Genomic DNA, 12,965 nt, shown 5'->3' on the forward strand with positions numbered 1-12,965 from the left:
TACACAGTCAGTGTCTGGACTCCACCATCAACTACACAGTCAGTGGCTGGACTCCACCATCAACTACACAGTCAGTGACTGGACTCCACCATAAACTACACATTCAGTGGCCCAAACACTATGTCTCCATACACAAAGGCCATTTCCAAAAAGTCTCAATCTGCTCCCCTTCCTTTCCTTATCTCCTATAGTTTGTAACTGCCACAGATCTGAAATACCTCCCCATATTAATGCAACATGATGGAACCCTATCAACCTACCAGGTCTCTCATATCTCAGTCACAACAAAGGAATGGAATCCTGTCAACCTACCAGGTCTCTCACATCTCAGTCATAACAAAGGAATGGAATCCTGTCAACCTACCAGGCCTCTAACATCTCAGTCATAACAAAGGAAGTTAACAACCATAACCAGCATTATTTGTATATTTGAATACTGTCTAAATCATACCCTGGACACTGGCAGGAGAGACCACTGAAAACCAAAACACACACTTATGTACCCAGAGGCCTTCAGTCTTGACACGGTGCATTTCTTCACAACAGCCAGAAGATGGCAGTATTTCACTCATTCATCTAAATGAATGATTGGCCGACAAAGCTTAAACTAGGCCAGGGGTAGACAACCCTGACTACAGTGCCATTAGTACTGCAGGATTTTATACCAACTAGGCACCACACCATATGTGTGTGAGTATGTGAAGGGAAAGGGGATACCTAGTCAGTTGCACAACTAAATGCATTCAACCAAAATGTGTTGTAAACTGTGGGGTGCTGGGTTGAGCGTGCAGAGATTGACACAGAGACAGGGAGGCTTTAGTCCACAAAACAACTTTACTAAGACAGAAAATAAATATATCAAAGAAATCACTTCGGTTTTGCTCAGTCTCTCTCTCAAATGGTCTTAACCGCTAGGCTGTGTGTGTGTGTGTGTGTGTGTGTGTGTGTGTGTGTGTGTGTGTGTGTGTGTGTGGGTGGTGTGTGTGTGTGTGTGTGTGTGTGTACTGAGCTAAGGGGTATGTGGTTTGAGGGGCATGTGCCTGTTCTCAGCAAGAGAGGAGCGACTGTGAAAATAACCAAAAGACCACTGGTATAACAAGGCTCTCTAAAAGTTGAACATTTGAATGCTGATTCTGTATCTGAAAAGATAATTAATCTCCATTGCAAGTTGTCATTGAACCAATACATTTTGAAATCATGGCAAGACACAAGATTCAAACCTTTACTGTGTTGTATTTCGTCCAGGATTGGACGTTGGGTGTGAACTCCAAGATGGTAAGATACTACACTATTTTGAGAGAGAGAGAGCGAGAGAGGGGTCTACAAGCAGTACCTGGGTTATCCTGTAATACACTTACTTCAATTAAGTCAATTCTGGACGTCTCTTCAAAGCACCCCGCCCTGATTGGCCCATTGGTATGTCACCCATAACCAGCCAATTCTCCCCCAGGTGGTGGGGCCCCGCCACATGCCGTCATTGATGGCTCTGAAGTTTATACTAGGGGCCTGAAGGTTTGACGTAGTGCTGTTTTCCATATTCCCTGATAGTTCATTAATTGGATGGTTGATTGATCGACTAAGATGTGAGTGTGTGTGTGTGTGTGTGTGTGTGTGCATTCACGCACATGCACACACACACATATTTTCTCAGTACCAGCAGTGGTGTTGCCGTTGTTAGTCATGTTCACACACAGATCAGTATGAGTGAAGTGTGAATAAACAATTCTCAGTGTGTTAATATGTGACCTATATTGATCTGTGTAAACACACATCCCTCTACAGCTACAGTATGTCTGCTGGATTAGGTTCCATCTATGCAGTGGCTGGATTGCAGCATGAACTTTTCAAATGTTCCCAAACACTAAGGCCACATACCAATAGGCTCAATCTGCTCCCTTCCTTTCCTTGTCTTCTATAGTTTGTAACCACCACAGATCAGAAAGACCTTGCCATATGAACGCAATACAATGGAACCCTGTCAACCTGCACCAGGTCTCTCACATCTCAGCCATAACAAAGATATGAAACTCTATCAACCTACCAGGCCTCTCACATCTCAGTCATAACAAAGGAATGGAACCCTGAAAACCTACCAGGTCTCTCACATCTCAGTCATAACAAAGGAATGGAACCCTGTCAACCTACCAGGTCTCTCACATCTCAGTCATAACAAAGGAATGGAACCCTGTCAACCTACCAGGTCTCTCACATCTCAGTCATAACAAAGGAATGGAACCCTGTCAACCTACCAGGTCTCTCACATCTCAGTCATAACAAAGGAATGGAACCCTGTCAACCTACCAGGTCTCTCACATCTCAGTCATTACAAAGGAATGGAACCCTGTCAACCTACCAGGTCTCTCACATCTCAGTCATAACAAAGGAATGGAACCCTGTCAACCTACCAGGTCTCTCACATCTCAGTCATAACAAAGGAATGGAACCCTCTCAACCTACCAGGTCTCTCACATCTCAGTCATAACAAAGGAATGGAATACTGTCAACCTACCAGGTCTCTCACATCTCAGTCATGACAAAGGAATGGAACCCTGTCAACCTACCAGGTCTCTCACATCTCAGTCATAACAAAGGAATGGAACCCTGTCAACCTACCAGGTCTCTCACATCTCAGTCATAACACAGGAATGGAACCCTGTCAACCTACCAGGTCTCTCGACGTCATCCGCTCCCGGGGAGCTATGTGTGAACATGCCTAACACTAACAACACAACTGCTGATACTGAGAAACGGTGTGTGTGTGTGTGTGTGTGTGTGTGTGTGTGTGTGTTTGTTGTTTGAGTGGTACTTGTGCATGTATGTGCCTGTATTCAGCCAGAGAGGAGGGACTGTGAAAATAAACAAAAAACCACTGGTATAACAAGGCTCTCTAAAAGTTGAACATTTGAATGCTGATTCTGTATCTGAAAAGATAATTCATCTCCATTGCAAGTTGAAATTGGACCAATATATTTTGACATCATGGCAAGACACAAGATCCTCACCTTTACTGTGATGTATTTCTTCCAGGCTTGGACTTTGGGTGTGGACTCCAAGATGGTAAGATACTATACTATTTATACTGCAATTAAGAAAGAAAGAAAGAAAGAAAGAAGGACATTGAGATAGAAAGAAAGGAGAGAGAGAGAGAGAGGTGGGTATTACATTTTTGTATTAGATATATATTTGTTTATTTGTTCGATTTGTTAAAATGTGGAAAAACTGAAAGGGTCTGAATACTTTCCGAATGCACTGTATATACAGTATTTATAGTATTATAGCTACTACTTTTATTATTGTCACTGTTGTTTTCATAATTGTGTGTGTCACTTTTCTGTGGCAACATTTACCTTGTTATTAATTTCATTAAAGTATATTGCATTTAATTTAATGAATTTGAGAAAGTGAGAGAGAGAGTGAGAGATAGACAGAGAGAAAGATTATTTAAATAAAATTAAATATATTTAAAAAATCCTTGCTTTTTCACTTTCGCCTGTTTTATTCCCTCCATATTCTCTGAAGGTTCATCTCCATCAGCCTGGTCTCAATTCCAGCATACCCTTAGACATGGTCCCTGACTCTGTTGACGACATGTATAATGGCTGCACTGAACAAATGTACAACAAGGTGCAGAAGGAATATCTTCCAAATGAAATTAACAAAGTAGGGATCTTCAAACAAGCCTGGATGAAGGCAGAAGGATGTGCAACTATTGAGAATGTGAAGAAACGATTCCAAAAGGACAAGTCCAAGTACAATCCTAAAGAACTTCCACATGATCATATCAAGGCTATCTGTGCTTACTCAGGGGGTCAAAGTAAGATGTACCCAGTGTTCAACCAAGCAGTCCGGACCAGTAGAACAGAGTACACCACCTCCTTCCAGTTCCACTCCCTTCACTTCCTGCTGACTGACGCCATTCGCCTCCTGAAACTGAACCAAAAGTCCTGTCACACCACGTATCGAAGAACCAACATGGAGTTTGTTAGTAAAGTTAACAAAGAAATCAGATTTGGCTTCTTTGCCTCCAGCTCTCTCGACAAGGGTATTAGTACAAGATTTGGAGACAAGTCTTGCTTTGAGATAGAGACATGTTTTGGCGCTGACCTGAAGTCCTACCCCAAACTGGGGAATTATGAAAAGGAGGTGTTGATTCCACCATATGAAGTGTTCAAAGTTACTGCTGTGCTGAAGAAAGAAAATGATAAAAACCTTTGGTGCGATGTTGTGTACACAGTTAAAAGTATCACCAAGCCAAGGAGTAACCTGAATTGCAAACTTTTTAAGTAAACAATTATTAATAACTAAGAAAATTTCTTATATACCTTCTGCAGCTTGTGGCAAAATGAATAAAGAAAATCATTGAGCTTGACAGCAGTATGTCTAGTCCTTTTAGTTATCACTTTCACTGTACTACATTTAGACTGTCTGAAGATACAACATTACATGGGCCACTGATTAAGATGTAATATAACATGACACGAGTTGAATTGTCCAATAAAGTGAATCTGGAAACTACCAACTGGTGGGGGGGATATTTACTGTACTGTCTTGCTTTGTGCAGCAACATCAAACAATAGGTTACAACAATTACAACAAAAGACTAAACATTACAACATACTCTCCAACCTCCTGGACATTTTGTCTACAATAAGGGGGAAATCAGAAAGGATAATAAGAATTGGGTAGAGGGAGGGAAAGAGAGAAAGAGAGACTGAGACACAAAGAGAGACAGAGAGAGACACAGAGAAAGACAGAGAGTGCAACAGAGAACAAAGTCTACAAGCGGTACCTGGTTTATCCGGTAATACACTAACTTCAATTAAGTCAATTTTGGACGTCTCTTCACAAAGTGCTGCGCTCTCTTCCGATATTCTCTTATTTTTATTTTTCCTCCTCTGTCTCTCTCTGACACTAAGGCTCCTTTCTCCTCACCTCCCATCTCCTCTTCTCTCATCTCCTCTTCTCTCATCTCCTGTCTCCTGTCTCCTCCTATATCCTCTCCTCCGGTCTCCTGTCTCCTTTTCTCCTGTCTCCTCTCCTATATCCTCCCTAATAGAGGAAAAAGTCCACGTTTCTTCCCATTGGCCAATATTATACAATGCGTTTTTAGAAGGAAGCGAAGAGACAATGAGGATGCAAGGAGGAATCAAGGAAGGATGAGTTGAGAAAAGCCCATGGGCATATCAGTAATACCTCTATGGTGAGTTCATCTCTCACTTTAACCACTAGGTGGCAACATCGCCCAGAGAGAGAGAGAGAGAGAGAGAGAGAGAGAGAGAGAGAGAGAGAGAGAGAGAGAGAGAGAGAGAGAGAGAGAGAGAGAGTGAGACAGAGAGTGAGCGAGTCAGGATCAGATGAGCTCCTGCATTTTTCAGCATTTTCTTTAAAAAAGATAGATTAGGAGTTAGATAAACTTGGATTTTTTATCAGGAACACATACTGGATTCTACCGTCTACAACATAACCCCCACTTCAAATCAAAACTTAAAACCTACAACCTGATTCTGGACGGAATTACGGAATCACCTGGAAGGTTCACAACTACCAAGATTTATTTCTCTATACAGCAAATTCTCTGGAAAACAACAGAAACCTGAAAACACCATCCAACCTGGAACTGAGTGAGTAATGCTTAGTCTGAAACTATATTTTAAAAGCCAAAAGCCAAGAAGAAAAATACACAACATTACTTTATAAGGACTGAATTCTAACATAATTCTGCCAAGCTTGATACAGCTTCAACTAGCACTGACGTGTCAAGTGAGAGGTGTCAAAGCCCATTAGCCCAACAATGGCAGGAGAGTCACACAGTCTACCCCAACCAAATGGAGAGGCCTTAGAGGCTCCCTCCCGCTGTTCAGAGGTAATTAAAATACAGTACCCTTTGCATGTAAAGAATGATAAGTCAAGAAAAGATTACAAAATGAAGCTCCTTATGGAAAATCAAGAGACACTTTTTGCTGACTATTACAAAAATGGGAACATCAGCAACCTTATCTTCCACACAAACCATCCCCTGGCATGGCACAGTGCTATATTAGCACACTACCCCTTTGTTACGAGAGGGGGGATTAACGAGGGGTGGAAACTCAGAATACTTGATAACGAGGACTCTGAGTCAAGTAATATAAATATCTATGAGTCCGGAACAGTAATGGTACAGGCTAACCCCAAACAGTTTCAGCTGGACTTTCACCTAATCAAAGAATTAGCCCAGCAGGAGAAGCTCTCCCTTGATAAAGATACCCCCACACCGAGCGGGTCAGACCAGACCTCTTCATTATGTAACCCCACAGACGAGCAACCCCCAGCAGAGAGTCAACCTCCCAGCACAGACTACCACTCCCTCATTGAAATGAAGGACAAATTCACCCAGCTGGAGATAAGGCAGGTGGAACTGGAACAGCAGGTAATTACACTTCAGTCAGCACAGACCCAGACAACAGTCCAGCACAACAACAGCCCCTTAACCAGACCCGGAGAGCTGGAGGTGGACAGAGACATATCTGCACTTTGGACAGTGGTGAGACAAATACAACAAGAGAAAGAGGAGCAGAACAGAGCACTAGAGGAGAGTGTCAGACAGCTGGTGGAGGAGAGGTTGAGGGGGATGGAGGAGAGGGTGAGGGGGATGGAGGAGAGGTTGAGGGGGACGGCGTGCGACAGAGAACAACCCACTAGAGAAGTGGCCACCCCCACAGAGAAGCCAGTAGAACAGCCCACCTCAGCACCCAACAAAAGTCTCGACACCACAGCAGAACAGTCCACACCAGACCCTGACCATAGAGTCGACATCACAGCAGAACAGACAAATGAAGAACCCCAAGCCCAGCGGCTCTCACCCCCTCTGAGCACCCCCCCTGTCAGCCTGCCTGATAGCCCTTCTGACAACCCCCCACACCCACTGAGGACAAACACAAGACACAGATTGTACTACTTATGGACTCAAATGGGAAATATATAGAAGAAAAAAAACTTTTTCCCAAACACAGTGTGTCTAAACTCTGGTGTCTAAACACCCAGCGGGCCCTAGACCTTCTGTCTGAGGCCAAACTAGGCTCACCCAGCCACATAATAATACACACAGGCACAAACGACCTGAGAGCACAGCAAGAAAGAGTGGCCACAGCACTGAAGGGAGTGATTGAAAAGGCTTCTTCTACTTTCCCCAACGCACAAGTGGTTATCTCTACCCTGCTACCACGAAAAGACTTCCACCTTGCCACAATACAGCGGGTAAACGCAAGTATTTCCCGTGGCTGTGCCTCAAAACCAAACGTTTTCCTGGCCCACCACTCCACCCTGGACTTGAACAGCCTCTATGACCAGGTCCACCTCTACAAGGCAGCAGTGCCCACCTTTGCCCGAACTCTAAAGGACATCGCTCTCAAACGTATCCCCAACACTTCACACAGGAGCAACAGGTCAATAGACACCCCACCCAGACCAGCGAGACACCCTCCCAGACCTGCAGGACCCCCCCCTGGACCTACACATAGAGGACCCACGCCAAGAGGAATTACATCCAGACCACCGCACACCCAGACACATCCACACCCCCACCCCAACTAATCAACACCCCCCCACATCAACCATGCCCACACCCAATTTAGGCCCCCTCAGATCAGACCTATGCCACTCCTGCCCACCCCATGCACCCCACCCCCGCAAAGAGGGCCTCAACATGGAAGCCACACATAAGCCCAGGTAGTGAGTGGGCAAACAGTCCCAACCCCCACTCTCACACTCGCCCAAGCCAATGGCATGTACCAGATGCTCAGCAGGCTCTGCTCACACTTACTGGCCTGAGGCCAAACCACGACCAACAACATTGGACACTCTATGGAACAAAAAGCATTCACTATATCATCCTGGAATATCCAAGGCCTGAGGTCATCTGCCTTTGGCCTGAAGAGCAGAAACCCGGACTTCACCAAAGAAATCGGTAATACAGACATTGTCATCCTGCAAGAAACCTGGTATAGAGGAGACAGACCCACTGGTTGCCCTCTAGGTTACAGAGAGCTGGTAGTCCCATCCACCAAACTACCAGGGGTGAAACAGGGAAGGGACTCAGGGGGTATGCTAATTTGGTATAGAGCAGACCTAACTCACTCCATTAAATTAATCAAAACAGGAACATTTTACATTTGGCTAGAAATTCAAAAGGAAATTATCCTAACAGAGAAAAATGTCCTCCTGTGTGCTACCTATATCCCCCCACTAGAATCCCCATATTTTAATGAAGACAGCTTCTCCACCCTGGAGGGGGAAATCAATCATTTCCAGGCCCAGGGACATGTACTAGTCTGTGGCGACCTAAATGCCAGAACCGGACAAGAACCTGACACCCTCAGCACACAGGGGGACAAACACCTGCCTGGAGGTGACAGCATTCCCTCCCACATATGCCCCCCTAGGCACAACTATGACAACATAACCAACAAAAACGGGTCACAACTCCTGCAGCTCTGTCGCACGCTGGGTATGTACATAGTCAATGGTAGGCTTCGAGGGGACTCCTATGGTAGGTACACCTATAGCTCATCTCTTGGCAGTAGTACTGTAGAATACTTTATCACTGACCTCAACCCAGAGTCTCTCAGAGCGTTCACAGTCAGCCCACTGACACCCCTATCAGACCACAGCAAAATCACAGTCTACTTAAACAGAGCAATACTCAATCATGAGGCATCAAAGCCAAAGGAACTGAGTAACATTAAGAATTGCTATAGATGGAAGGAATGCAGTTTGGAAACCTACCAAAAAACAATTAGGCAACAACAAATTCAATCCCCTTTAGACAATTTCCTGGGTAAAACGTTCCACTGTAATAGTGAAGGTGTAAACTTAGCAGTAGAAAATCTTAACAGTATATTTGACCTCTCAGCCTCCCTATCAAATCTAAAAATCTCAAATAGAAAACCGAAGAAAATTAACAACAATGACAAATGGTTTGATGAAGAATGCAAAAATCTAAGAAAGAAATTGAGAAACCTGTCCAACCAAAAACATAGAGACCCGGAAAACCTGAGTCTACGCCTTCACTATGGTGAATCACTAAAACAATACAGAAATACACTACGGAAAAAGAAGGAACAGCATGTCAGAAATAAGCTCAATGTAATTGAAGAATCCATAGACTCTAACCACTTCTGGGAAAATTGGAAAACACTAAACAAACAACAACACGAAGAATTATCTATCCAAAATGGAGATGTATGGGTAAACCACTTCTCCAATCTTTTTGGCTCTATAACAAAGAATAAAGAGCAAAAACATATACATGATCAAATACAGATCTTAGAATCAACTATTAAAGACTACCAGAACCCACTGGATTCTCCAATTACATTGAATGAGTTACAGGACAAAATAAAAACCCTTCAACCCAAAAAGGCCTGTGGTGTTGATGGTATCCTCAATTAAATGATCAAATATAAAGACAACAAATTCCAATTGGCTGTACTAAAACTCTTTAACATCATCCTTAGCTCTGGCATCTTCCCCAATATTTGGAACCAAGGACTGATCACCCCAATCCACAAAAATGGAGACAAATTTGACCCCAATAACTACCGTGGAATATGCGTCAACAGTAACCTTGGGAAAATCCTCTGCATTATCATTAACAGCAGACTCATACACTTCCTCAATGAAAACAATGTACTGAGCAAATGTCAAATTGGCTTTTTACCAAATTACCGTACAACAGACCATGTATTCACCCTGCACACCCTAATTGACAACCAAACAAACCAAAACAAAGGCAAAGTCTTCTCAAGCTTTGTTGATTTCAAAAAAGCCTTCGACTCAATTTGGCATGAGGGTCTGCTATACAAACTGATGGAAAGTGGTGTTGGGGGGAAAACATACGACATTATAAAATCCATGTACACAAACAACAAGTGTGCGGTTAAAATTGGCAAAAAACACACACATTTCTTCACACAGGGTTGTGGGATGAGACAGGGATGCAGCTTAAGCCCCACCCTCTTCAACATATATATCAACGAACTGGCGCGGGCACTAGAAAAGTCTGCAGCACCCGGCCTCACCCTACTAGAATCCGAAGTCAAATGTCTGCTGTTTGCTGATGATCTGGTACTTCTGTCACCAACCAAGGAGGGCCTACAGCAGCACCTAGATCTTATGCACAGATTCTATCAGACCTGGGCCCTGACAGTAAATCTCAGTAAGACCAAAATAATGGTCTTCCAAAAAAGGTCCAGTCACCAGGACCACAAATACAAATTCCATCTAGACACTGTTGCCCTAGAGCACACAAAAAACTATACATACCTTGGCCTAAACATCAGCGCCACAGGTAACTTCCACAAAGCTGTGAACGATCTGAGAGACAAGGCAAGAAGGGCATTCTATGCCATCAAAAGGAACATAAATTTCAACATACCAATTAGGATCTGGCTAAAAATACTTGAATCAGTCATAGAGCCCATTGCCCTTTATGGTTGTGAGGTCTGGGGTCCGCTCACCAACCAAGACTACACAAAATGGGACAAACACCAAATTGAGACTCTGCACGCAGAATTCTGCAAAAATATCCTCCGTGTACAACGTAGAACACCAAATAATGCATGCAGAGCAGAATTAGGCCGACACCCAATAATTATCAAAATCCAGAAAAGAGCTGTTCAATTCTATAACCACCTAAAAGGAAGCGAATCCCAAACCTTCCACAACAAAGCCATCACCTACAGAGAGATGAACCTGGAGAAGAGTCCCCTAAGCAAGCTGGTCCTGGGGCTCTGTTCACAAACACACCCTACAGAGTCCCAGGACAGCAGCACAATTAGACCCAACCAAATCACGAGAAAACAAAAAGATAATTACTTGACACATTGGAAAGAATTAACAAAAAAACAGAGCAATTTGAGAGCTATTTGGCCCTACACAGAGAGTACACAGCGGCAGAATACCTGACCACTGTGACTGACCCAAAATTAAGGAAAGCTTTGACTATGTACAGACTCAGCGAGCATAGCCTTGCTATTGAGAAAGGCCGCCGTAGGCAGACATGGCTCTTAAGAGAAGACAGGCTATGTGCTCACTGCCCACAAAATGAGGTGGAAACTGAGCTGCACTTCCTAACCTCCTGCCCAATGTATGACCATATTAGAGAGACATATTTCCCTCAGATTACACAGATCCACAAAGAATTCGAAAACAAATCCAATTTTGAAAAACTCCCATATCTACTGGGTGAAATTCCACAGTGTGCCATCAAAGCAGCAAGATTTGTGACCTGTTGCCACGAGAAAAGGGCAACCAGTGAAGAACACGCACCATTGTAAATACAACCCATATCTATGCTTATTTATTTTATCTTGTGTCCTTTACCATTTGTACATTGTTAAAACACTGTATATATATATATATATAATATGACATTTGTAATGTCTTTATTGTTTTGAAACTTCTGTATGTGTGATGTCTACTGTTAATTTTTATTGTTTATTTCACTTTATATATTATCTACCTCACTTGCTTTGGCAATGTTAACACATGTTTCCCATGCCAATAAAGCCCTTGAATTGAATTGAATTGAATTGAATTGAATTGAGAGAGAGAGAGAGAGAGAGAGAGAGAGAGAGAGAGAATTACGCTGGGTGACAGACAGAAAGAGAGAATTACGCTGGGTGACAGACAGAAAGCCTGAGGGTCTATTTATGAACCAGTGCATCAATCTAAGCAACATAATAAAAATAAAAAACATCCAAATCCATCAATTGTTGCATTGGCTGCGTCTCAATCCACCACATCTGCCCCTTCAGCATCTGTGGTAGAAGGTGGCAGAGCTCAAGCATTGTTTGTCAGACCATGAGACATCCCGAAAATCGGTCTTCCCATGAAAATGTCTGTAGTGTCCGAATGGTGTGACCTACAAACTATTATGACAAAGTATGTAAAGGTGTTTCAAGGCTTGTATTCTCCGATGTGCTGGCTTGGGGATTTGAACGAGAAACCTTTAGATTACTGTCCCGACTCTCTTAATTTTGAGGGCATGGCAGATTTACGCCCCCTTTGGAGAAATTGGGTACCCCTAGTAAACTGAAAAAAAAATTATCAAAAATTGCTAATATATGCATATAATAATTATTATTGGATAGAAAACACTCTAAAGCTTCTAAAACCGTTGGAATTATGTCTGTAAGTATAGCAGAACTCACAGGGCATGCATTCTTCCAAACTAGTTTTTGTGGCCATGAAAGTTGGAGCAACTTTGACGTCATGGCCCCCACCCTTCCCGACCACTTATGGATCTGGGGACACTTTCCATCTCTTCCACTAGATGTCCTCTTTCTTTAGAGCGTTCAATCGTTCAAATCGCGCGTTAGGGCGCGAATTGGTCACAGCCATTCCTTTGTTTCAGCACTCCTGGGAAGAGCAAACGATGCCCGGTTGAATTGAAGTTTGTTTTGCACGTCTAAAACATCATAAAGCTTGCTTCTGCACTTAGTTTGACCTGTTTAGTCGACATATAATGTGTAATTTTGAAGTTTTGATGCGCAACTTTTCCGGACCAGAGGACGTTTTGGGTGCATTTCAGCTGATGTTATTAGCAGTAGCTAATACAAAGACGCAAGACTTGAAACCAAACGATGTATTGGGTAAGTATGAACCCTTCCAGAACATTCTGAACGAAGACCATCGAAGGTAAGGGAATATTTATGCTTAAATCTGTGTTTCTGTTGACTCCAACATTACGTGGAAATGTAGCTTGGAACTGAGCGCTGTCTCAGCATATGGAATAGTGTGCGATTTCTGTAACGTTAAAAATAAATCTAACACAGCGGTTGCATAAAGAAGCAGTGTATCTTTCTAACTATATGTAGAACATGTATATTTAGCCAAAGTTTATGATGTCTATTTACGTTATCTTGCCGAGCTACCTAGATTTCCTGCGGGCATTTTTGAGTAATTTCTGAACATGAGTACATTGT

General features: G+C 43.0%; 1 protein-coding gene across 1 annotated transcript; it reads left to right on the forward strand.

Moving 5' to 3' along the window:
* Positions 1-2,816: 2,816 nt before the first annotated feature.
* LOC110534589 (NAD(P)(+)--arginine ADP-ribosyltransferase 2) lies at positions 2,817-4,532 on the forward strand. Its single transcript, XM_021619501.3, has 2 exons — positions 2,817-3,057; positions 3,520-4,532. The coding sequence occupies exons 1-2, from the start codon at positions 2,980-2,982 to the stop codon at positions 4,285-4,287; spliced, it is 846 nt and encodes a 281-aa protein (XP_021475176.2). The 5' UTR covers positions 2,817-2,979; the 3' UTR covers positions 4,288-4,532.
* Positions 4,533-12,965: the final 8,433 nt, after the last annotated feature.

Source organism: Oncorhynchus mykiss, chromosome 19 (genome assembly GCF_057628025.1).
Source record: "Oncorhynchus mykiss isolate SJ-2025 chromosome 19, ASM5762802v1, whole genome shotgun sequence".
Classification (NCBI taxonomy): Eukaryota; Metazoa; Chordata; class Actinopteri; order Salmoniformes; family Salmonidae; genus Oncorhynchus; species Oncorhynchus mykiss.

Excerpts from the sequence above, each read along its gene's own strand:
- LOC110534589 (XM_021619501.3), top strand. The coding sequence starts at position 2,980 with ATGGCAAGACACAAGATCCTCACCTTTACTGTGATGTATTTCTTCCAG. Across the intron at positions 3,058-3,519 it reads TGGGTGTGGACTCCAAGATG|GTTCATCTCCATCAGCCTGG; the intron begins GTAAGATACTAT and ends TATTCTCTGAAG.